Here is a 25685-nt window from a genome sequence, read left to right as displayed (position 1 = left end):
TCTATAAGAGCCAGGCCAAAGCCCGAATAGACTTTTACACTAAGGGATTGTGACAGTTACCTCTGACTTCTGGTCAGTCAGAAGTTGCGGTCACAAGATAGCTGATCGGGACCCAAGTGGCACTGGGAAGAGTAGAAGACAGCAGCTGGTAAGTTGAATACTAAAGGCAGGAAATGTAAAACTAGTGGCACCACTCCAGCGTGGAAATAAAAAAAAATGCTGGAGTAGTGCTTTAAGCAAATAAAAGGATCAACTCCTTCACTTTGCTCTTGCTTTTCACAACAGTATCTACATGAAGAGTTTTCTCTAAGCCATGCAGTTATCGTGAAATGGCTTCCAGAAAAATGCTGCAAAGTAAGGATACTTTCAAAAATAGAAATGTTAATAGGTTATTTTTATCAATTAACAAAATACGGATTTGATTTATATTTGTTTTTCAATACTCACTTTATTTTTATCAATTAACAAAATGCAAACTATTAACATTTCTATTCGAAAGCATTCTTACTTTGCAGCATTTTTCCATACCTGCCTAACACTTTTAGACAGTACTATAAAAAAAAAAAAAAAAAACAGTATAGAATTCATTACTGATCTTGAATGAATAAAGCTCAAGTATTACTGAAATATATATATATCTGACTCACTTTATCCAATTTGCACTATGCAGATGAATATAAATTGCCTACTTATAAATCCAGTGAACAGGACGACATGCATTGTTAATTTATATGCAAATAAGATGATTTTCCATGCCTAGTCTCCTGTAATGAGCAATGGCTCCACAGAGAGGACTTTTCTACCATGTCATGTATCATTTTATTTTCTTACTACTGCAAAAATGGAGATTACAGATAGTCAGTCAAGGCTATAGATTGCTTACAGCGTACACTATGCCCTCAGTGTTTTTCTTTATCAGGCACCTGCAATTCACCCTCAATATCTTTAAAAGTAAACCAAAAACCCAAATGATCTGGTAATTTTCTTAATCAACAAGCCCAAAGGTGAGCCAAGAGTCACAAAACGACCCATCCAAATCTAAGTGAAATCACATCAGTGTCCTGGAGTGTGCAACATGTTTCAGAGCTCCCAGATGACCGGTGACAACCTTTTTTGGAAACTATGGTTCAGGTTCATCATTGCTTACGTGCCTTTTTCTGGAGTAAAATTGGTTCTCAGTGTGACTTTATATTTGTGTTGTACTCATTATTCAATTTGCACTTTTTTTAAGCTAAATTTAATTGGTTTTGTCTTTTTTTTTTTTTTTTGGCAGTTTAGTTATCCAGAAAGTGCAAAAAAGGCCAAAAACCATAAGCATCTTTTAGTTTGTGCCAATAAATAAAACGCTGTACTCAAAGTTTGAACAATTCGACAAAATCTACAGCCTTAAAAAAAAAAAAAAAATTATGAATAGAAGCCTAACTATGTAGAATGTTTTTACTACGACGGGATTATTTGGGAAGTACACTTGTGATCAGACTCTTGTTCCTTGCTATGTTGGTGCTCTGTACACTGGTAAGACTAGTTCTGTAACATTTTTCATGCATTTGTATAATGAAGGATCTTGGCTCCTGTATTCCCTGACATACAAAATAAATTAATGAGTGGAAAGAAACATCAAGAAAGCAAAGTACAAATCCCACATTAAGCTTTATGTACGCCATAATAATACATGAAGTGACGCCAAGAGTGTAAAACTTATCGCTCACATAGACCGGTAAACTGTGGCAGTAACATTACGTTGGGCCAGAAACATACTAGTACTATTTTGGCAAAGAAAAGACAGCCAAGTCTATCACATTGCTCTGTCCAATGCATTATATACAGAAGACCACCATAAAATATCACATAGCAAGTTCTGAGGATTAAAAATCAAAGAGGCCCTCGCACTTCCCTCCAGCAGGACTTCAATTACAAGGCACCTAGTAAAGGGGGGAGTCTGGAGATCACTAGCATACTGCTCAGAAAACTTGCATTGAGCCAGCAGGCCCTTGGTGGGATTGGATAGTTATGCTTCAATGCATGTGAAAAGGATTTTTTTCTCAATGACCATTCTGACATGAAAGAAAAGGCTCAACTGAGCCCCGTCCAATGAAAAGGTTAAACAATTAAAATCCATGGCTGCTGGGGGAGAGTGGACAGGGCTGCACATATACAAGGCCAGTTATATAAATCCTTCAGACTGTGGTGCCCCAAGGTGTCCAATTTATCAAACACCCCAGTGAAGACGCTACATTACTGCCATATTCTCCACAAACTAAATCCACCTGAACCAGCCTTATATAGTGCAATGCCATACAAAGACCCGCCACTGGCAAATGTCCTGGTGCCTTATAAAGAGAAAAAGGCTAAAATGACCTCACAACAGCCAAGGAGCAAAGACAAAAGATAACCTGTCCACAAAGGAGGCCACACATCGCAGCACTGTGAGAAATACAAAGGAAGGCATCTCAGGGACCTCCTTTTTTCGAACGCAAAAAACGGTCCGTGTCTCAGTGTGCTGATCAGATTTTCCCGTATGCAAAGAAAAAAAAAAAACAACAAAGCTTCTGCTGCCCATTACAATGTTACTCACGGACAGCACAAGGATGCCATCCGTTAGCGGTTTGATTTTCACTGACCCATAGACTTGTATGAGTAACTTTTATCCATAACTCGGATCGAGCATATCACCGTGATTTTCTTGTAGACACATGGACTTGTGAACAGCCCCATACACTATAATGGGTACATGTTTTACCCCTGAAAAAACAACAGACAGAACATATACGTGATTCATGGACGTCTAAATAAGGCCTTAATGGGAATCAGAAGCCTTTAGAAACCAGTAGAACAGCAGTCCTCTGTCAGAAGAGGTGTGCTTTCAAGGCAAGGTCTCCCTGGCATATTATGGACTGTGCTTATTAACCCCTTCACTACGGGGCCATTTTATGTTTTTGCCCTTTCGTTTTTTGCTCCCCTTCTTCCCAGTGCCATAATTTTTTTTATTTTTTGGTGAATATGGCCATGTGAGGGCTTACTTTTTGCGAGACGAGTTGTACTTTTGAATGACACCATTGGTTTTACCATATCGTGTACTGGAAAACAAGTTCTAAGTGAGGTGAAATTGCAAAAAAAGTACAATTCCACAGTTGTTTTTTTTTACCACGTTCACTGGATGCTAAAACGGACCTTCTATTATGATTCTCCAGGTCATTAGGAGTTTGTAGATACCAAACATGTATAGGTTCTTTTTTATTATACAAGTGTTAAAAAAAAATTCCAAAGTTTGTTAAAAAAAAAAAAAGAAGTTGCCATTTTCCGAGACCCGTAGCTTCTTCATTTTTTGGGATCTGGGGCCGGGTGAGGGCTTATTTTTTGCGCGCCGGGCTGACATTTTTATTGATTTCATTTTGGGGTCAATAAGATGTTTTGATCGTCCGTTAGTGCATTTTATTGAAATGTTGCGGCGACCAAAAAAAAAAAACCCTAATTCTTGCGTTTTGATTTTTTTTTTCGTTACGCCGTTTACTGATAGATCAGGCAATTGTGAATGCAGCAATACCAAAAATGTGTATATTTGATTTTTTTTTTGAATGGGACGAAAGGACTTTTATATTTAATTTTAATATTTTTGAAAACTTTTTTTTTTTACTTTTCACTTGCTTCAATAGTCTCCGGAGACTAGAAGCTACGATCATCTGATCGCCTCTGCTACACAGAGGCGATGAACAGATTGTCTGTGTGTAGCAGAAATGCTCTTGTGCTATGAGTGCTGGCCGTTGGGCGGCGCTCAAAGCATCCCTGCAATGACAACCGCAGGGGTCTCCGGCAGACCCCGGGTTGTCATGCCAACCCATCGGTGACCCAAGGTCATGTGACATGGGTGCCGATAGACGGGACTTATGACATCCTTCCGCCGTGGCCATGATAAATGCTGCTGTCAGAGATTGATAGAGGCATTTAACTAGTTAACAGCCGTGGGTGGATCGCGATTCTACCAGCGGCTGTTAGGGGCACATGACAGCTGATCAGATCAGCTGCCATGTCCCCGGAAAGGTGAGGGCTCATCACCGGAGCCCACGCTAAAAGGGAGAGACATGTCATGTGCCATACATGTACGGCACATGTCGGAAAGGGGTTAAAGGAAATCTGTTAGCAGGTTTTGGTACCTCATCTGAGAACAGCATGATATAGGCAACGAGATCCTGAGTCCAAAGGTGTATCACTTAGTTTAATGGGTGCAGCCATTCTGACAGTTTTTAGATTTAGCAATGCAATAGAGCTGAAAAAGCTGCCACCGCCCACACCAGGCTCTCTGTGTACACGGTTTATAGACAGCAAGCTGGGGGTGGAGTCGGACCAGGGAGCTCACACTTCTGTAGTCTGAGCAATGATAATCACCAGGTGATAAAACCTTCAGTCTAAGTAAACAGCACACAGCCTGATAAGTGAAACATCCTCCTCAGATTACATAGCAAAAGCCTGCTTATAGATTCTTTTTAAAAGGAATTGAATATTGACAGTGTATCCTAGGCCATTAATATCAGATTGGTGGTGTTGTTCTGCAATCCCCCGGACAATCTGCTCATTGAAGGGAAAATGTTTTCCAGGTACAGAGCTGTACAATTGTTTGCAGCTGTGCCTGATATTGAAGCTCAGTCCCATTCATTTTATGTGCCCATTTATTAAAACTGAAGACTGAAAAGGCTGCACATTGCCACTTTTTTTGCCCACATCACAGCCATATAAGTGCTGCTTCATCTTGCCCTCCCCTAATGTGAAAGAACAACAGGTACAGACATTACAAGATGTATGGAGTGGTGCATGGTAAACTGTGGAGCTCTTTCTATTAGCGGATCGGCAGGGATACTGGGAGTCAGCGTCCCACCGATCTCATATTAATGGCCCATATGGATATTCCATTAATAATGTCCGGAAAACTCTGCCCATAATTTTGTCACAACCACTAGCTCCTTAATGAGCTAAACTTGAGGTTTTACGGTGGTCTAAGATCGGTTTCAAACTACTGGAGGGGAGGGAAGCACAACTATAACAAGGTGAAAAATTATGCAGTTTTCTAATATGTCGTCTGAATTATATCTTCACAGGTATGAAGATCGCTTTTTCAGTCCTTGAAATGAGGATAAAATCTGGTCATGTAATGATTACGCAGGTCACTAGCAGAGAAAGGCATTGCATTGTAATAACCTGTGTACCGGTGTTATCACATCACCTATTTTCTCCCTCTGACACACTGAGAAATACAAGAAATAAGCAGAGAATATAAGAAAATTCTATAACGCAATGTAATATTAATCAGGGAACGAACATGCTAATTTACTGAAAACAAAAAATGCCTTTAAGATCTTGAAAAGCATGACAGTGACTGTACATAGCAGGACATATGTTCACTCCACGCTGCCAACTGGCATGGTGGTAACTGACATACCTGACTGAGAAGCTGTCCATGAAAGACGTTATTGACCACATTCAGGACTTGTTTAATGAGCTTCCTCTGAGAGCTGGGAATCAGGGTTGGGTACCTGGTCCCACTCGTCTCCAGTTCTTGCTGTACTTTATCCAAAAGTTCACAAAGGAATTCCTGAGCATCTTGCTGTGCATATCCACGAAAGGCCGGGATCAGCCTCCAGACTGAATGAAGCATGGCAAAGGGGGAGACTAGTGCCCATTTACCCGACCACATGACTTGGAAGAGAGTATGCAATTCATGACAAAGAGAAATGTGTGTTGAGCTAGGCTTAGGTTGAATGAGTTCCATGTTTCGACTCTTTGATGCTCCGCCACTAAGGCCAGATGAAGAGTTTTGGCGCTTTACCAGATACCTCTCCACTTTTGTGTGCTTTTTAGCTATTGTAGATAAGTCTGTAGCAGGAGAGATTTGGCTCGAAGATCTGTCTTTTCCATTGGCTGTGGCTGCCAATAACTCCTGAGTTTGATTGAGATCAAGATGTAAGAAACATTCCCGGAACACGTGCAAGTGACTTAAGATTTGTAGAATAGAGTTCATATAGCAAGTGTTACCAAGGTTCCTCAGTCCTGTCACCCCAGGGGTCAAAGTGGGCTTCCTTTTTATTGGAGAATCACGCAATTTTTTTTTACGTACATCATTAGAGGTAGGTTGTGATGGTTTTTGTTTTTTACTAGGTACCGTTTTTTGGTGGGTTTTTTGTTTTGCTAGTGGCAACATCTTAGGAGGTGTTTGCATTTGTTGTTGCAAGCGGTAGCTCTTTCTTGGGGGGGTACTTTCCATCTCTTCTTTTAATTTGTGCTTTTGCAGCTGGCGCCTTTTCCTGTCTTCCACCCGTTTCTTCTCAGGCTTCTTCCTGAGGCACTCTACTTCTAACCTTTGTTTACCTCTTGGCGTCAAAGCCAACCACGATCTAAACACTTTCCCCAAGAGTCCATGTCTTCTATGCCAAAGAGCCGTAAACGTGAGGTCTTCAGTCTGTAGAAGTGCTTTAGCACCTTGATGAGAACTATAAGAGTCATCAACAGCTACCATTGATCGCAAAGTCCGACCACTGCGCGTTGTGCAGTCATAGTTTTGACTTTTGATCGCACTCAATGTGCTGCGTAAAAGTTTAAGGTCACCAGTGGCATTGTCGTTGAGGACGTAATCATCACAGAGGTAACAGAATACATACAGTTCGTTCACCTCCAGTGCCATCGGATGCTTGCTTTCCTGAAAGTGTCGCAGTGCATGCTCTTCAATGTATCGACCACATGCCACGTGGGCACAGCCCAGGCAGGCCCACACAGATTCTGTAGTGTTACAATCCACACAGTGCCACTTTTGAGGGTTTAATATTGAATGGTCCTGAGCGAGTCGTAATCGGCCCACGTGCCTACATTTATCCATCTTGATTCTTCAGTTGTGTGTCAGCTCCGCTGCGACTGATCTGTGGCACTTTGCATGTACATTCTGGCCTGCAAGTCAACAATGACAAGTTAGACTGAAGTATATACTACATTAGAAAGAAAGTACTCATTACTGTAAAAACATATTTTCAGGGCATTTTACCTATAAACATAAAGCATCATTGACAGGGCCCTGATATACTGTCCATATATCCAACGCCAACACAGGACTATTTCATGGTGATGATCCCTGGAGGCATGTACAGCTGTTCCTGTAGGATGCCCCATTCATGTAAACAAGTTCCTGGTGCTATTTTTATAGGAGGATTCTTTTTCTTGTCATCTCTCTTAGTTGTCCAAGAATTGTAAAAATGGCCACAAAGCAAGACAGGCGATCAGATAACAAAATAAATATCTGGTAAGTCCCTGTCATTCCATTAGTGAACCACGTGTGACCTGTCAAGAGGTGTCGACATGTCAGCCATGCGACAAGTTACAACCCACCGTCAGTGTGCATAATAATTCACAAAGACCAGCCAAACAACTGGCGGGCTGTTACTTTATTGCCTTCCCAGCTTTGTGATTATTTAAAAAGAATTGTAACCAATCCCTTTAAAATACTTGGATTTATCAAAATGTTCCCTTTAAGGCTGCATGCACACGATGCGTTTTTCATGCGTTTATGCTGCGTAATTTCTGCAGCGGAAACGCATCAAAAACGCATGGTAATCCGCACCCCATGGTCCCCAAGGGGATTCCGCAATGTCAATGCACATGCTGCGGATTTTTCCGCAGCGTTTCTGCAGCGCTCATAAATCCGCAGCATGTTCATTAATTTTGCGGAAGTGCCGCCATTGACTTGCATTGAGACGCATAGAATGCGCGTCTGTACATTTGTACAAGCGGATTCTATGCGTCTCTATGTGTGGATGGTACCCAGTTCTGGCGGATGGTACCCAGTTCTGGAGGAGAGAAGACTCTCATCCAGACCTGGGTACCATTGTACCTGTAAAAAAAGAATAAAATAATAAAAGTTTATATTCACCTGTCCGATGGCTTCTCTCTGCATGCCGGCAGCGCTGAAGGACCTTCGGTGACGTCACAGTCATGTGACTGCAGGCCCTTCACCGCTGTGTCTCGCGATATGCCGGCAGCCGGGAACCAGACAGGAACGAGCGCTGCAGCACACGCCTGGGCATCGGGGGTGAGTATAGCTTTATTTTAACATTGTTTAACGGTCACACTATATAAATCCATGCTGTTTTGCATGGATTTATATAGTGTGACCTAGTTGGCAAGCACTTTCCAAGTGATGCTAATCGCCTGGAAAGCGCTTGTCAATCTGCATGCGGAAACGCATGTGAATCCGCATGTATTCTGCAGGAAAAACGCATGCACAATCTGCATGCGTTTTTTCTGCCAGGGAGATGCAGAAATGCTGCAGAAATTTTCTGCTTCATTTCTGCATCGTGGGCACATAGCCTAAGTTACAAATCATGATGGAAACAAATAGTGGATGATGGACCTCACTGAACTATAAAGGTTATGCTGTGTTCACATTTTTTTTCCTATCAAATGTGATAAAATCTGCAAATGAAGCTCCTACCAGATTCAAAGAAAGCCCATGCACTCCTTATGGATGAGTGCAACAGGCTGAAAAATATCTCCCGGATCCGTACATTCCTCAGCAAAGACTCTGCAAAAACACTAGTGTACGCCCTCATCATCTCCCGCAACCTCCTGCTCTGTGGCCTCCCTTCTACCACTCTCGCACCCCTCCAATCCATCCTAAACTCTGCTGCTCGACTAATCCACCTGTCCCCCCCACTATTCCCTGGCCTCTCCCCTCTGTCAATCCCTTCACTAGCTCCCCATTGCCCAGAGACTCAAGTTCAAAACCCTAACCATGGCATACAAAGCCATCCACAACCTGTCTCCTCCATATATCTCTGACCTAGTCTCCCGTTACATACCCGCACGCAACCTCCGATCCTCACAAGATCTCCTTCTCTACTCCCCTCTTATCTCCTCCTCCCACAATCGCATACAAGATTTCTCCCGTGCATCCCCCCTACTCTGGAACTCTCTACCCTAACATATCAGACTCTCGCCTACCGTGGAAGCCTTCAAAAGAAACCTGAAGACCCACCTCTTCCGACAAGTCTACAACCTGCAGTAACCACCGCTCCACCATACCGCTGCACGACCAGCTCTACCCTCACCTACTGTATCCTCACCCATCCCTTGTAGACTCTGAGCCCTCGCGGGCAGGGTCCTCTCTCCTTCTGTACCAGTCGCTGACTCGTTTTGTTAAGATTATGTAAATGTTTTAGCTATGTATATTCCTATCACATGTAAAGTGCCATAGAATAAATGGCGCTATAATAATAATTAACAATATTAGGAGTAATACAGCGATGAACGTCCGGCTGAATATGGAAGGCTCTGCAGGAAGATGTACATTTCTCACCCCATCGTACACATTAGATAACTGTCAGTCAATCGATCATTTAACTGGCTAAACGATCTCCCCCAATTCCCACTTACACAGGTAAGTGTTCTGGATCTGAAAGAATCATAAGCAGTACATTGTCCCCCACACAAACAGAAGGATCGTGATTAAATTCCAACCGACCGATCCTTATGTCCCCAACATAACATGTCAGGGCAGTTGGAGCGCCTCATACACAATATACCTTTTGTCGATACTGCCAAAATTGGCAGGTTCAGACGACTTATCTAATGTGTGTTAGGCCTTACTAAAAGAATAGAAGCCTGATGAATAGTTAAGCAAAAAGGAGTTGCAGCACCCTGGTCCAGCCAGCGGCCATGTTGGTAGTCCGTGGCTGAGCCCTGTGAGCCACCTCCTACAAGAAGGCATCTCTCTTCTGACTAGTAGGCCTGGTGCAATGACATCGCTGCAGTGTGATGCATGCCGTTTCGCCAGACGAATCGTATTGTCTGCAGGTAGGAGGTTCACAGGGCACAATCCATGGCCGCTGGGACAGGGTCCTGAAAATCTTTTTACTCAACGGATGAGCCCTATTGAAGATGATCAGTGGCAGATCCATTCCTCACATTGTGTCAGGATTGCGGTGTTAGGCCACGGCCCCACTATCAGTATTTGGTCAGTATTTTTTCTCAGGAGTGGGAGCCAAAACCAGGAGTGGGTGATAAATGCAGAATTGGTGACTTGTTTCTATTCTACCTTTTCTGATTGTTTCTCACCTGGTTTTGGTTCCCACTCCTGAGAAAAAATACTGACCAAATACTGATAGTGGGGCCATGGCCTAAGATGGATTTACAGACTCTAAAAATGCACCAGATTTATTGCAGGTTTGTGCCAGTTTTAGGTGCAAAACTGAAGCTTTTCAGTCATAGGAAGATGTGGCTAGGTAAGAAATTTGCCTTGTATTCCTTGTTGGGTTCACACTAGTTATTAGAAAGGACTAATAGGCTGTAATTACATGACCATGTTTCACGATCTGTGTATGGACTGCGATTTCCAGGCCGGCCACAGATCTGACCATGACAGCCTCACATTTGCCTGTATGGCTCTGTTCACACGACCGTATGATACTGGTTCCGGAAAAAATGGCACTAGTGTCAGTGTTTTGGATCAGTGTGCCATCAGTGGTTTTCCGGTATGGCTTAAGAAATATCAATGCCAAAAACGGACTGTACACTGCTGCCATCCGTGTGCTGTACGGGCTTTACACAGACCCATAGACTTGTATAGGGTACGTAGTATAATGGGTATACGTGAAGAAAAACCAGACGCCACACGTCCTGGAGACACGGACACGTGAAGGGGCCTAGGACTGTGGAGATAGGGTCAGAAATCAGTCTGCGCTCCAAACCATGTGACGGGTGAGTGCAGCCTAATGTGGCCCTTGGTCACATCTCGCGGCTGAAGCCGCATAAAACCACCGTTCTTACAGCGGAGGCCTCACTGTAGCCCTGGTGGAAGAAAAACGTGTTTCCATTCTGGAACAGCAAAAACAGATCCTATAAAGGACGACAAAGCATTGTAGAAAGTGTCAGAGATTTTGCTGTTCCGCGACTGAACGCCATTCACATCCATCTACCGGTACACGACAGAAGAGAAGCTCCTGAGCGGAGCGCGGCTGCTGGGGACGGCCATAATCCTACTACACGTCCTGGGGGAATCGGTGCCACACAGGTCAGCACAGCCCCGAAAACCAGCGGATAGGGGGAAACGTGAGCGAGCACTGTGCCTAGCCATCAGTGTGGTGTGAACATGGGTCTACCCCACAGGCAGTCCCATGTAACGCCTCAGCCTAATGTGACAGCAGATGATGGGCACATAACCAGGACCGGTCCGTGCGGGGAGATCTGCCCGATCACCACTAGAACTTTATTCCCACACTGTATAGTGTCGGGCCGTATGGAAAGCCCGGCTCCCTGCCCGTGTGTGAGCAGAGACCCCGTACATGTACCCTCTCACAGGCTTTGTCCAGCAGCCAGGCTCGTCTACCCGGAGCGGCCGGCAGCCGGGTGACATGTGCCGCACTGGCCGGGAGGACGTCGGTCCCATTGTCTGTTGTAGCCGCTGCTAGGACACAAGAAGCACTCACCGCGCAGAGGTATGGCAGCTCCCGGGAAGGAGAAAGAAGCGGAGCACGGCAACAATAACAACACTTAGTGGCTTTCACTCAGCCCGCCGCTCTGCTCTCTCTTTCTTGACGGTGACGAGGAGGATGACGTCTGCGGACGGCCAAGGGGAGGAGGCGGGGACAATCCGGGCACTGATCAGCGCCGCGGCCGCGGTGGGAGGGACCTAAGGCTGGGCAGCAACAAGCCGACTTTCTGATTGGTGCAGAAGGCAGAGGAGGCGTGTTAGATGAGACTATCAGCGCCATGTTGAATGAGGGCACGGGATCCCATGCGGTGCTTGAGCTGTGAGCCGCTGCGTGCCTTCTATGTGAGGCTATGTGCCCACGATGCAGAAATGAAGCAGAAAATTTCTGCAGCATTTCTGCATCTCCCTGGCAGAAAAAACGCATGCAGATTGTGCATGCATTTTTCCTGCAGAATACATGCGGATCCACATGCGTTTCCGCATGCAGATTAAGTCTATGTGCCCACGTTGCATTTATGAAGCAGAAAATTTCTGCTGCATAAATGCAAGTCCTCTCCCGGAAAAACGCATGCGGAATTCCGCACGCGTTTATCGCGCGTTTTTCGCGCGTTTATCACGCGTTTTCCACATGCGGAATTGCCTTGCGTTTTTTATGCATTGAACAAAGGCAATTCTGCTTGCGGAAACGCAAAATTAAATGACATGCTGCGGATTTTCGAACGCGGCATAAACGCTGCGGAAAAATCCGCAACATGTGCATAGAACTTGCGGAATCCCATTGGGGACCATGGGGTGCGTGTTACCAAGCGTTTTTCAAGCGTTTACGCTGCGGAAATTCCGCATCAAAAACGCTTGAAAAATGCTACGTGGGCACACAGCCTGACAAGCGCTTTCCAGGCGATTTTAGCATCACCTGGAAAGTGCTTGACAACTAGGTCACACTATATAAATCCATGCAAACAGCATGGATTTATACAGTGTGAACCGTAAAAATTAAAACAAATAAAGCTATACTCACCCCCGAGGTCCCGGCGTGGCTGCAGCGCTGCTTCCTGTCTGGTTCCCGGCTGCCGGCATATCGCGAGACACAGCGGTGAAGGGCCTGCGGTCACATGACTGTGACGTCACCGCAGGTCCTCAAGCGATGCCGGCATTCAGAGAAAAGCCTTCGGAAAGGTGAATATAAACTTTATTTGTTATTTTATTCTTTTTTTACAGGTAGAATGGTACCCAGGTCTGGATGAGAGTCTCCTCTCCTCCACACCCGGGTACCATCCGCACATAGAGACGCATAGAAGCCGCTTGTAAAAATGTAGAGTCGCGGTTTCTATGCGTCTCAATGCAAGTCAATGGCGGGAGTTCCGCTGCGCTTCCGCAAAATTAAATGACATGCTGCGGATTTTTGTATGCAGCATAAACGCTGCGGAAAAATCCGCAGCATGTGCATAGAACATGCGGAATCCCCTTGGAGACCATGGGGTGCGGATTACCTAGCGTTTCACATGCGTTTACGCTGCGGAAATTCTGCAGCATAAACGCTTGAAAAACGCTACGTGGGCACCCAGCCTGACAGTCTACACTGCGAGCGACCTGTGGATTACAGCCTATGGCTAGCAGGGGATTTCTGACTAGCGTTATACATAGCTATGTACTGACCCGTCACATCTAATAATTAGCGAAGTGTTGCTGGCCAGGTTGCAGCTTCATACGGTTTTCCATAGGACACTAAGGCTATGTTCACACATGGCTTTTTTTCTGTACCTTAAAGCTTCACTCTTGGCAGTAAAACGCTGTGCTTTTTAGGCGGATTACACGAGTGAGTTGTCTACATTACATGTTAATAAAGTTAGTTTTTTATACGCCAAAACTCACTGCAAAAAACGCAGACCTGAAAGAATTGACCTGTCGCAGGTTTTCAGACACAGCAGGCCTCAAATTCAGTCAGGAAAACTAAGCTGAGTGTGCATGAGGTTTCTGAAGGCCCAGCTTTTGCTGGTGCTGTAAAGAGCAGCTTCAGTGGAAAAATCGCAGCAAAAAACGCTGCAAAACCGCTACGTGTGAACAAGTCACTTCCAGCTGCTACTGGCTGACAGTGTACCATATTTCACCTTACGTTATACAGCAATTGTTCCTGGCCCTCAAGACGTCTGCTTGTCCTTCATTATAAAGGTTATTTCTACAGGATAAACCCGTCCTGGTCACGTGCTGGACCCACAGGTACTCTCTTCATTTTCGGCAAAAAGGTTTTTAAAACCTCGACAGAAGAAATAACTTTCACTGCATGGATTCTCTATGAAATCAATAGGAAGAGTATTCAGGGTATTTGGAGCCGTTTTCGATTGCTTTTCAATTACTCCCTAAATAAACTTCCTGTTGATTTCAATGGGAGACCGCATTGCTATCTTTTTCCATGTGGAAAAAGTAACACATCAATTTTTAAGACGTTTCTGCATGAAAAAATGCTCCAAATTTGATTTATGAAACAAAGCAGAAAAAACTCCCCATGCACAAAAATGTATGGAAAATTGCACTAAAATAATTCATTTTTTTTAAAGTGAGGGTTTTTTTTGCCAGAAAAGTTTACACAAAACAACCCCTCTATGTAGAAATACCCTTTGGCTATGTTCACATGTTGCATTTTTTCAGCGTTTTTCTGTGCACCAAAAACCTGAAGGGTGGCAGGAAAAACGTTGCATACAATACTCATGTTTTTGCATTTTTACACGTGTGTTTGACCTAATCATAATAATGGGTGTGAAGGGCGGCCAAGACTCTGAAACAAATGACATGCTGCGTCTTGTCAAAAACGCAGCACAGCTCAAAATATGCATGAAAAAAAGCGCAGCATGTGATTTCAGAAATAGCGCGGATTATGTGGTGTAAAACACGGTGTATGGCATGCTCCAAATACGCTGTGTAACATATGCAGCAAGAATGCCATGTGTGAACACACCCTTAGGATATTTGCACACATCTTTTATACACCGGCAGTGTTTTTCCTGAAATATCTTTCTCTTATTAAGCTTTTGACGTCTTTGGCGGTGGCTTCTCTGCCATCTTTTTTTCTCTCCTCTTAATTGTATGTATGATTATTAATACTTGACGAATAGACCTGTCACTTTTCTCAATTGCTTTGCAGTTTTGGAAGCCTGAGGTGGTTAAAATAAGTGGAAAAAAAAGTAATCGCTTTTTACATTGCTGTACGTATATTCATTTTTTTTGGTGTTTTTTGAACGCTTTTCCAGGCCGGTTCCTGTCAAAATCCACCTGAAAAGATGTTGTGCATATACTCTAGAACGTGCACATGGAGGTTTTTTATCTGGATTTTGGAGTGAATTCTGCTCCAAAATCCACATGAAATAAATGATTAAAACTTTCTTTGAATAAGCTTAATATTCAATTGGCAAACACCTATAGTGCAGATGATGCTGTTTTTTCCATCTGGAACAAGAAGCAACTTGTCAAAACTTTTCAATTCAAGCAGAAAAACCTCCCCATACACAAAACAGCATAAAAAAACATGCAAAAATACACCAAAAACCTGCGAACATTTCCACTGCTAGCACAAGTGTGAATCATCCTTAGGCCATGGCCCCACTATCAGTATTTGGTCAGTATTCGGGCAGTATTTTTTTCTCAGGAGTGGGAGACAAAACCAGGTGAGAAACAATCAGAGAAAAGGTATAATAGAAAAAAGTCACCAATTCTGCATTTATCACCCACTCCTGGTTTTGGCTCCCACTCCTGAGAAAAAATACTGACCAAATACTGATAGTGGGGCCGTGACCTTAAAGGGAATCTGTTACTAGGTTTTTGCTATCCCTATCAGAGTCACATACTGAGCTGCTTGCTGCAGTTTTGATAAAATCAGTATTTTCTCTGCTGCAGATCTAGCAGTTCTCTAATGCTGAGCTCTCTATAACACTGCCCCCACCACTGATTGTCAGCTTACTGTGTACATAGGCAAGAAGCTGACAATCGGTGGGGGTGGGGTTATACACAGCTCATGAATAGGCAGGACTACCTGGCAGCAGGTTTACTAGTCCTGTGATAATCTCCTGCTGATAAAATAATAATTTTATCAAAACTACAGGAAGCTGCCCAATAAGTGAAACATCTCTGTAATCAGGGCCTCTATATCTACATTATGCTGCTCTTGGATTAGGTGTCTAAATTTGGTGACAGATTCCCTTTAAGAAATTGTAAAGAATAAGCCGTATCATAAATCTCAAGGTGTAAATCAGTAAATTCCAAGGTATGACGTTCAAGTTTCTTTACCATCTTATGTGTTTATAGCAAAGGTTTCCGATGATATGAGCTGTCATAAGGAAGTGGAGAACGGATTGCTTTGCACTACAGCCTGTGTTATGTAAGATATGGTTTGTTCACACTACGGCTTCACAATCTTTTCTATTGGCATCTCGCCAGCCAGAGTGTTGTGCTGCTTGATCCTCACAGAGCGCAGTCAGATGGCCATATAACATGGATGACGGTCCCATCGCAATGCTCAGACTGGCCTGCGGCTCTCCTGACCCGAGCATGACTGCATGTATTTCTACGCGGCTGTCACACTCGAGTCATGAGAGCCGCCGGCCAGTGCGAGCATTGCGATGCGACCGTCATCCATGTTATACGGACGTCTGACTGCTCCAAAAGGATCATTTTATTTTTGGGTTGTCTCCTGGATCTAGCATAGCATATAAGAGGATCTGTTGTCACTCCTGACATGCCTGTTTTAATAAATAAATGTATTCCCCATGAAATATCAATTCTTATCCAACAACTTTGCTTTGGGCTGTTCCTCTGTTACTCCTCACAGAAAAATAGAAATAAATTCACAATTGAGTGTGTGTTCCTACACCGTTTGACACTGTTCAGATAGTATCAGACAATGCCGTTGTGATAGGGAAATGGTAACATTCAATTGTCAGCTTATAAATTTCAATGAGGAATATTGAAAAATTAAGACATTAAGGGTATAACATGGCAACCTGTATCACTGTGCAAATGGTTTCTAAATGGATGACCATAAAACATGTGGATTTGAGACAATGTGAATCGATTTGCAGCAGCTGGTCCAGTGGTCACATCGGTAATCTGTGGCTGTCAGACTGGAGTACTGGAAACCACCTCTTACCTGATGGTAGCCTTTGCTCTTCTTTTGATTAGCCAGCCTGGCACAACATGACATCTCGTCAGTCTGGCTAATGAAGAGTCGTAGATGCTGTCATGTAGGAGGTAATTCGCAGGGCTCCCATACAACGGCCACAGTTTACTAGTGTAGCATGGCACAGGGCGGTAGCCATGGGCGAGGCACTCGTCTGTGGCTCCCCGGCACGTTACATGAAAGTGGAGGTCCAGACTGGTTGTGTGGACTTGTGCTGTGAGGGCATTACGCCCTTGCAGGCTGCATGTAACTGATGTTGAAGGTTTGCCAGGTCCAGATGTTTCACTGTTCAATGAGGGAGACCACCATCCAAAAATATACTTTTTACTGAACAGGGATTTGGTAGGGGATAAATACGATGGATAGCGGGTACAAAGTCTTATGAATGTTTCATTTACAACTCGAACCATTTTCCACACAGTTTCCTTCCTTAGAAGTTTACTCCAGGGCTCTCTATGTCCACTGTTTCTCCCTCCTTCACCACAACCCAGCTTCAACACTACAGTCCTGATTACCAAGTGTCCTTTACTTGTTCGGCGGTTCCACATCCTCTTTTCCTTTAAGGGTACGTTCCCACGATCAGGACCCACTGTGGCCCCAACGCTGCCGAACATCCACACCACTTCCGCCCTCATTATTCAAATGAGTGGACACACTTTTTTTTTTCACATGCAGATTTTCCTTATTGATGTAGCCTATGGGGAAAATCCACATGCGTACCCGCAAGAGAAATTGACATGCTGCGGATCTGAATCGGACATGTCAGTTTCCACGGGTGATCTGCAGGTGCACAGAGACGCACAGTGGACATGAGATTTCTAGAAATTCCATCCACTATGCTGTAACATGTGGACGCTGCGGTTTTGACCCTGCAGAAATGCGCAGAGTCAAAACCGCAGCAAATTCTGAACGTGGGAACACACCCAAAAGGTGCCATTATGGTTGGTAATGCTGAAGCTCTGGAACTCTCTCCTGGGACACTTTGCTCATCCCACATACTCAGTCCTGTCTAAGCCCGTTACCTTCCAGCGTTACAAGCTTGGAGTCTCGGAGCTAGGAGTCCTCTCCCAGGCACCTTTTTCCTGGAAAGTCACTCTGTCTCTCAGTCACTTCTGCTCCGTATCTCACCATTCCTTGCCTTCGGTCTCCTCTCACTTAGAGTCACCCCAGAATGTGGCATTGCTCACCTTGGACCTTTTGGTCCACTCACTATTCACTCCTGGCCCTATCTGCCTCACTACCAGGAAGTCCTCTCTGATCTTGCTACATAATCCCTCCCTCTCTGGGCTAGTCCCAACTCTTAACTCCCACTGTCCCTGTCAACGACCTGTTGCTGGGCAGAAGACAGCTTCATCACTAACAATTCAAAACATTAAACAGGCAAACATTAACTCTATCTTGCTCCACTGTCTGGCACAACATAGTCTATCACTAACAGCACATATTACAATTCACATTGCACATCTTTATTACATTATACATGACATTTCACATTACACCACATGTAACACATTTCAACAATAAAACTTGTTTCTTCAAGACAGAAGCGTGGGCAGCATGTCCATATCCTTACACTGACATGGCAGGTGGACCATGTCCTGAGAATCGATTTGCAGCATCTCTATTTTAGATACTACAAAAGGTTCTAGTCTGATCGCATGTGTTTTCATCCCCTTTATATTTTTGGTCATAGAGAGGAAAATGCCAAAGTTTTCAGTTGCGTAATGTAGGCTGAGGTGTCATTTACAGCATGAGAAGTAGTAAATAAATGAGCTGGGGAACCCTACTGAGGACATGTGGTGACTAGTGATGGCAGATCAGCGCGGCTCATTATATCGCAGAACGTGAAGGATGCAATCTCTTACACAATGTCTTATGATTGATGTCTTCCTCTTTTTATTCTTCTATATAAGCCTCAGCCGACATGCGGTTACCTCCCTGCTTGCTGGGATTTGATTTTCTGTCTTTCATATTATCATTGGATTCAGGTCAGCATTCCACCTCCTCAAATCCTAAACCAGTTACTTTGTACCATCTTCCCTGCAGTTTAGGAGACACGGAGAACCTGACTGCCTACAAAGTGGGGCCCAATTTATTTAACGTTTCAGTCCTTCATTCAGTGCCTTCCTGCTGCCTCCTTTAATCTGATGCACTGAGTTGTCATGGGAACAAGTTGGTGGCAATGGTGTCATCAGCCAGGACATCTGGTTGCTGAGGCAGCTTCACACTTGTCAAGTCTGGTAGCCTATTTAAACATGCAAGAGATTTCAGGGATCCTGGGTGAAAAATGGTAGGGTCTCTTAGACATCACACCTTACTTTAGTCAGCAAATAGGTATCTGCCTCAAAATCTCATATTCCAACAACAGATGTCAGACCATGGGACTCCCTGGACTCATGCGACTGTCATGCCAGTGAATGCTTCTGTCCTAGCGGATCAAGTCGTATACAAGGGAGATTTCCCCAAGAAATTTCCATTCCTTCAAATGATTTCCTCCAATCTGGATACAGTCCAAATAGTACCTGGTCCATCTCTTGCAGTACCCACATCTGTGCCTGCTGTTTCATAAAGGGGTTCAAGAATGTGATAAAAATAGCAGTCGTCACATATCTCAAGGTGACGATCGTCCTAGTCACGTGTCAGGAAGGGTTACAATTTAGGAGCAGTATCATAAACAATAAACCTGATCTACTCACTCACCCGAAGAGCAGGGCTGTGATAGCTGAAAAAATTTCTTGGCTGATTTAGCACAATGTGTATTTTTCTCCAGCCAAACCCTACTCCATCTTCAGCTAGTCTCCTTGCCCTGCTGTAGAGCTGTCAGACTGACTCAGCAGAACAGGTTTACAAATGAGCAGGATGAAGGATGATTATAGGATGAATGTATGTGATTTGTCCAATGGCGGAGAGAGTGAAACGGCTGCAGGGATCGCGTGACGTAACAATGTCACATGAGCCCCAAGAGACACAGTGCCGACACCACTGGAACAGTGCCAGCATCGGAGGTTAGTATAAGGCCATGTTCACACATTCAGTATTTGGTCAGTATTTTACATCAGTATTTGTAAGCCAAAACCAGGAGTGGGTGAAAAATGCTGAAGTGGTGACGTGTTTCTATTATACTTTTCCTCTGATTGTTCCACTCCTGATTTTGGCTTACAAATACTGTTGTAAAATACTGACCGAATACTGAACGTGTGAGCGTGGCCTATGTATTATTATTTTACTGGGGACAAACATATAAATTGAGAAGGAGTTGTCCGAGTAGTGGACAACCCCTTTAACAAGAAAAACTTCACCTTTATTGGGCAATTCACAGTTAAAGGGGTGGTCCGAAGGTCAAAGAAATTTTCATCTAAATCCCTATTCAAGTGACGTCGCTGTTCTCTGTACGCCGACGGATATTCTGACATCGCGCACTAACAGTGTGTTCTCCTGTGTGTTGTCGGCTCGTTACTACTGATCTGAGCCGACAACAGAGAGCGCGCTGTCACTGTGTACATTGCACAATAACCGCGCTGGAACACAGCAGGGACTAGCCCCACTCCTGAAATGAGCATTATTCATTTCTTCATTGCTTTGTTTGAGTATCCCAAGATACACTAAGATTCTTAAACGAAGCATCATCATAAAGGAAGTAGGGAAAAATACAATAGCAGTTAGTGAAGTTAGGGAACAATAGGGAATTCTTAATGCAAGCATATTAGAGATTAGTATAGATTACGCCACTGATTAGATAGGAATTTAGATGAAAATGTCTTTGACCTTCAGACCACTCATTTAAGACCCATACCTTCATGTCAGACTTATCCTGGAACAACATTGCTTTGGTGGCAGAGTTCTAGAAGGTACTGGTTGGGTGTAATAATTTTCTCTTTTCTGGATGGCATCATCTCTCCTGCCACTTGAGTGTATATTTGCTTTAGTGAGAGGCTGCAGGAGAAGAAGCATTTGCATTGTTTTCCATTTCTGGCTCATCTATTCAACAATCCACTAATGCCTTCTGCATACAGAATGGCACCTGTTATTGTGGACCCTATGTAAGGAGTGTTTCAGACGTCCAGATATTTCCGGTACTGGAAAAAACAGTAACGGAGATATCCATGTCCGTGTGCACGTGTGGCAACCGTGTACCGCATCAGGATCATGCGTACCGACGCCTGTATAGTTAGCACTGTTCCCAATCGCTAGGTGCTGAACGCTGCCCTTATCATTGTCCCATGCTTGCGCTGTGATCAGTACTAGCAAGGGACAATGATGAAAGTAGTATTCTGCTCCCGCTATGTCCTGGTGTAAAAATAAGAATAAAATAAAAAAATCCTTATACTCACCTGTCCGAAAATGTCCCCCGCTGTAATCACCCGGACAGCTTACACCGAGGAGCTGGGGAGAATGACTCGCTGCAGCGAGCGGGCCCCTGTTCTCCGCTGAGCTCACCAAGCGGTGTCCTGTCACTTACTGAGCTCAGCACTGGTCAGGGGCCCGCTTGCTGTAGTGAGTCATTCTCTCCGACTCCTCGGCGTGAGCGGTCGGATGGGTTACGGCGGGGCACATCTTTGGACAGGTGAGTATAAGGATTTTTTTATTTTATTCTTATTTTAACACCAGGACACAGCGGGAGCAGACTTTTACTCTCATCAATGTCCCTTGCAAGCACTCATCACAGCGCAAGCATGGGACAATGATGAGGGCAGCGTTCAGCACCCGGCGCTTGGGAACAGCGGTCATCCATGTGTCATCACTGTGCACGTGTGTGGGACGTTTTGCGACCTGTGCTTCGAGAAAAAAAATGGACATGTCAGCGTGTTTTGCCCATGGGGACACAGTCCGTGGAAACACACTTACTTGTGTACAGACCCATTCATTTGAATGGGTTTGTGTGTGTCAGTGTCTCCGGTACGTGTGGAAACGGACACCACACGTACTCAAAACACTGACATCTGAAAGGCGCCTAAGTGTGATGTACTGCTCTCTTTTCGGACAGAGAAAAAAAATCAATAGAGATTATCTCTGGGAGAATGCGTTCACTGTAGCGAAATGTCCTATTCGTCCTCCTAGACTGGAAACGCCCTGGCCTAAGTTTGAAGGAATATTAGCCTAATTCTGATTTACACTCCCCTCAAGAAAAAAATGCTTCTTCCTGTAAACCTCAGTGTTTTGAGAATCTACCCTCCCACTGAAGTTTTCATCGAATCCAGAGCTGCAGAGAACTTCTTGAATTATACTTGGACCTAAATATTGCAGACCTCTGTGTTTCCTCTTTCACTCTAACGCCTGTGTACAGCTCTTCCTTTGCATTGTGCCTATTACTTTGTTTTTCATTTTTTTCCTCCACTCTTGTGCTTGCTTTGGCTTCTTCTGCACAACTATGCTTTTCATTAAACTACTGGCCAATTTATAAGCTCGGAATTCTTCTGTTTCTAGCCTACAGGATCACACTCCTTATGTTCACTTGTATAGAGTTTTCTGTAGGACTGTACTCCAATTATACTGACATGTTTTTGTAAAATGAAGGCAAAAACCTTTCCGAGTCATTGTGCAAACAGTCTTCTACCCAGACAATAACCTCATCCCCTTTTGAGGCAGAGGCAACTGTCCACCTATTTTCCAGTTCACTCACAGTGGGGCACTTGAAGAGAGTCGGTTAGCTCATTCATACTGCCTGAACTACAGGCAGCATGAATCAGAATCAGCTGCGCTATCGACAAGTCTTTCCTTATGGCTGGGGTCACACGAGCGTATATAAAATCAGTCCCATTCTCATTCAGGAGAGTAGGATGATTTTTCTCACTTGTCATCCATGTTTAGTCCGTATTCAATCCGTTTTTTTACTCACCAGTTTTGAATATTTTACAGGACCATTTGCAGTTTCTTAAGGAACTGCAATGTATCCATAAAAATCGGATGCTATACTGAAGGTGACTTTTTTCTTGCACTCAGTCGAATAGAGTATGAAAAAATATAGATTCTCAGTGTGACATGCAGAAGTAGTGCTGTTGCTTTAAAAGCATTCAGCAACTATTAAAAGTAACACAAGCACATGAGACAGGAAGTGTTGTGCTCCAGAAGCATCCAGCAACTAGAGGGGTTAACACAGTCACAGGAGAAGGGGAGTGTTTTAGCAGAGCCCCAGGGGGATTGTGGGCAAGTTGTTTACTGTCTGGCTGGAGCCAAAGAGAGAGGTGGTGTGTGTGTTCTGTATCTCACAGAAGCGCCCCTGCAAGTGAAAAGAATTCAAGTCAGGAGTGAAGCTAAGCACAGGTTAGGTAGAGTTCCTTAACTAACAGTACAGAGTATTCTCAGGCAGAAAGATAAGGACTGGAAGAAATGGTGTCACAGGGATCATCTCAATCAGCAAACCCTCCCCCCTCCTCCATCTCACTGTGCTGTAAAAAATGCTGTGTTCATTAATGTGCCTTTGCATTAGAACTGTGCTGTCCTGTACTACTGGGAAGACTGTGAACAGCTGTGCTGCTAAGGAAACTGCACATTTTGTCACTGGAGCCTGTTGCTCATAAGACTTAACTTGCACTCGCTATGTGGCTTCTTATTAAATGCTACTGTTCTACCGTTTATGAGGACTCTTGTCAAGTGTGTCTGGTCAGCATGTGAAACCACCTATGTGTCTGTGCCTGAGGGTCAATACCTCCGTGTGCCTGAGAGAAGCTGCAGCACGTGGTCTATGGTCGCCCTGAGTAACTTTTTCCCCAGGATTCCAAAGAATTCATGTAACCTGTCTCGCCCCTATCTGAACCTAGCGGTGTGCCTGTAACATTGGTGGCCCGTACGGGGAATCCTGAGCGGGAATTAGCGTGTAGAGGGAGAAGTGGAAATGTGTCTGGAAAAACACAGCAGCACAGCACCTCAACTCAACTCTGCTACACCAGGTAAAGGGGACCAGCCCTAAAGAAAAACTCACTAGCAGCAATGGATGTGGAAATACAAATGGACAGAATTAGTGAGCTGCTTCTTCAGTTAACCTGTGAAGAATTGAGAACACTAGCAGAACATATAAAGATGTCAGTAGAACAGATTGCCAAAGCACACAGCCGCAGGCAACTGTTAGCTGCCATTAATGCAAAAATGGATGAGTTGGGGGAGAAAGAAGCTGAAGACGTCATTGGGACATTCCTTCAGGAATTAACACAGTTTCTAACCAGGTTGAAGTTGGATGATGGAGGGGCGGCACCAATTGCCAAAAGTGTGCGCAGACAGAACTACAGGAATTGAAAGAACAATTTAAAGCCCTAACAACAGCCCTGCAGGAATCGACCAAAACCTCTGAATGGGTGATAGACTCAGACAGAACCTTTAGCCTGCTCGGGATAGATAAATCAGGGAGACAGTCCTCTCTAACACCACAAATTACCATAAGGAAAGAAATCAAGATCCTGGGACAGATTGGAGAGTGTGAACAGAAAGAGAGACTGTCTTATATGAACTTGTTGCACCAGATCAATGCAGGCTTACAGAAAGGCTACCAGCCAGATGAGACCGTTGAGAGGGTGGTGAAAGCGATCAGCCCAGGACTGAGCCTCCGTAGTATGCTAGAAATGAAGAGTCAACTGACCTTACCACAGCTGAAGATGATTTTAAAAGGGCACTATAAAGAAGAGAGTACTTCAGAATTGTTCCACCCATTCATTAACCTCTCACAGAAAAATAATGAATCACCCCAAAGTTTCTTATTCAGAGCAATTGAACTGAACTGAAGGATAGACTGATGTTTGCATCCAGAGATGTAGAAGCGGAAGAGAATTTTGATGCTGGACTAGTCCAGAAGAAGTTCTTGAGATCATTGGGAATGGGATTAATCAGCAAAGACATCAAGTTGCAGCTGAAACAGTACCTAGAAGATCCTGGCATTCTGGACGAAGTCCTAAATGAAAAAATGAATGAGGCAGCTAGTTTGGAATCATAGAGCGAACAGAAGTTAAAGAAACCTCTGCTCCTAAAATCACCAAAATGAGTCAGCTGAAGTAGGAGACCCCCGGTGGCCAGTCCAAAGATCATCATGGAGACCCTCTAATGCCGCCTCCGAGAGGGGACCTTAAATCACCAACAAAAGAGAACCGCCAGCGCTGACTGGGAGGAAGTAATAGGAGAACTGCGAGCAGAGTTGATTGAGGTGAAAAAGTTAATTCATTCTGGGCCAGAACCGGTATCCCTCAGACCAATGAGTGGGTTCCAAAACAGAAGATACCCGACTTGTGAAGCATGCCGTTCATCAAATCAGAGTACGGTGTGTGTCCACTGTCTAAGATGTGGTGAGGAACGACATTATGCCAAGGAATGCCAATGGTCACGGTCGTTTGGGTTAAAAGACAGGAGGTTACCAGTGCGGGGCGACTGGTAACCGCGACACGGAGGAGGCCCCAAAAGCAAATCCAAATCTCACCAAACCCCAGAGCAGCACATGAGGTAAAATGGCTGCATCAGTACTACCCCCAAGTGTGTTCCCGTCTACAACACCTGTGTAATGCACACGCCCGGACTAACTGGCGTGTGCGTGTTTAGTGGTTCCACTGTGCCATGAACCGGAGAGTGCCTGGAGGGGCGTAACTAAGTATCTGCCCGATCCGACCAAGGTCGCACGACGGCATACGACGCCAGTGCACCAGGGAGGAACTGAGCAGAGGGACCAGGGTCTACTCCAGGTCAGACTCCGGACACGGCTGTTGACCCACACCGGGGAATACAGGAACAGGCAGACTAGAGCGCAGGCTGGGTAGGGTCCAGTACAGACTGGAAGACAAATTCAGAGCCGCAGATGCGGTAAACAAACAGAGTAAAGCGAAACCGCAGGTGTGGTAGACAAGGCTGAGCAGAGCAGAACCGCAGACGGGGTAGACAAGGCTGAGCAGAGCAGAACCGCAGACGCGGTAGACAAGGCTGAGCAGAGCTGAACCGCAGACGCGGTAGACAAGGCTGAGCAGAGCAGAACCGCAGACGCGGTAGACAGGGCTGAGCAAAGCGAAACTGCAGACGCGGTACACAGGGCTGAGCAAAGCGAAACCGCAGACGCGGTGGACAGGGCTGAGCAAAGCGAAACCG

The 25685-nt window shown here is 44.6% G+C and overlaps 1 protein-coding gene across 1 annotated transcript in view; it reads right to left on the bottom strand.

The window, feature by feature from the left end:
• USP44 (ubiquitin specific peptidase 44) overlaps positions 1 to 11636 on the bottom strand; it is a 34190-nt gene extending 22554 nt beyond the window's left edge. Inside the window, exons 1-2 of the mRNA XM_073650689.1 lie at positions 11460 to 11636; positions 5432 to 6930 (exon numbers count right to left, since the gene is read on the bottom strand). Coding sequence (XP_073506790.1) covers positions 5432 to 6862 — 1431 coding nt within the window. The 5' untranslated portion in view covers positions 6863 to 6930; positions 11460 to 11636. The remainder of the gene's footprint in view (positions 1 to 5431; positions 6931 to 11459) is intronic.
• Positions 11637 to 25685: the final 14049 nt, after the last annotated feature.

Source organism: Phyllobates terribilis, unplaced genomic scaffold (assembly GCF_046119375.1).
Source record: "Phyllobates terribilis strain yellow unplaced genomic scaffold, ASM4611937v1 Scaffold_11__3_contigs__length_659146591, whole genome shotgun sequence".
NCBI classification, from domain to species: Eukaryota; Metazoa; Chordata; class Amphibia; order Anura; family Dendrobatidae; genus Phyllobates; species Phyllobates terribilis.
This window is presented reverse-complemented; position numbering and strand designations above follow the sequence as displayed.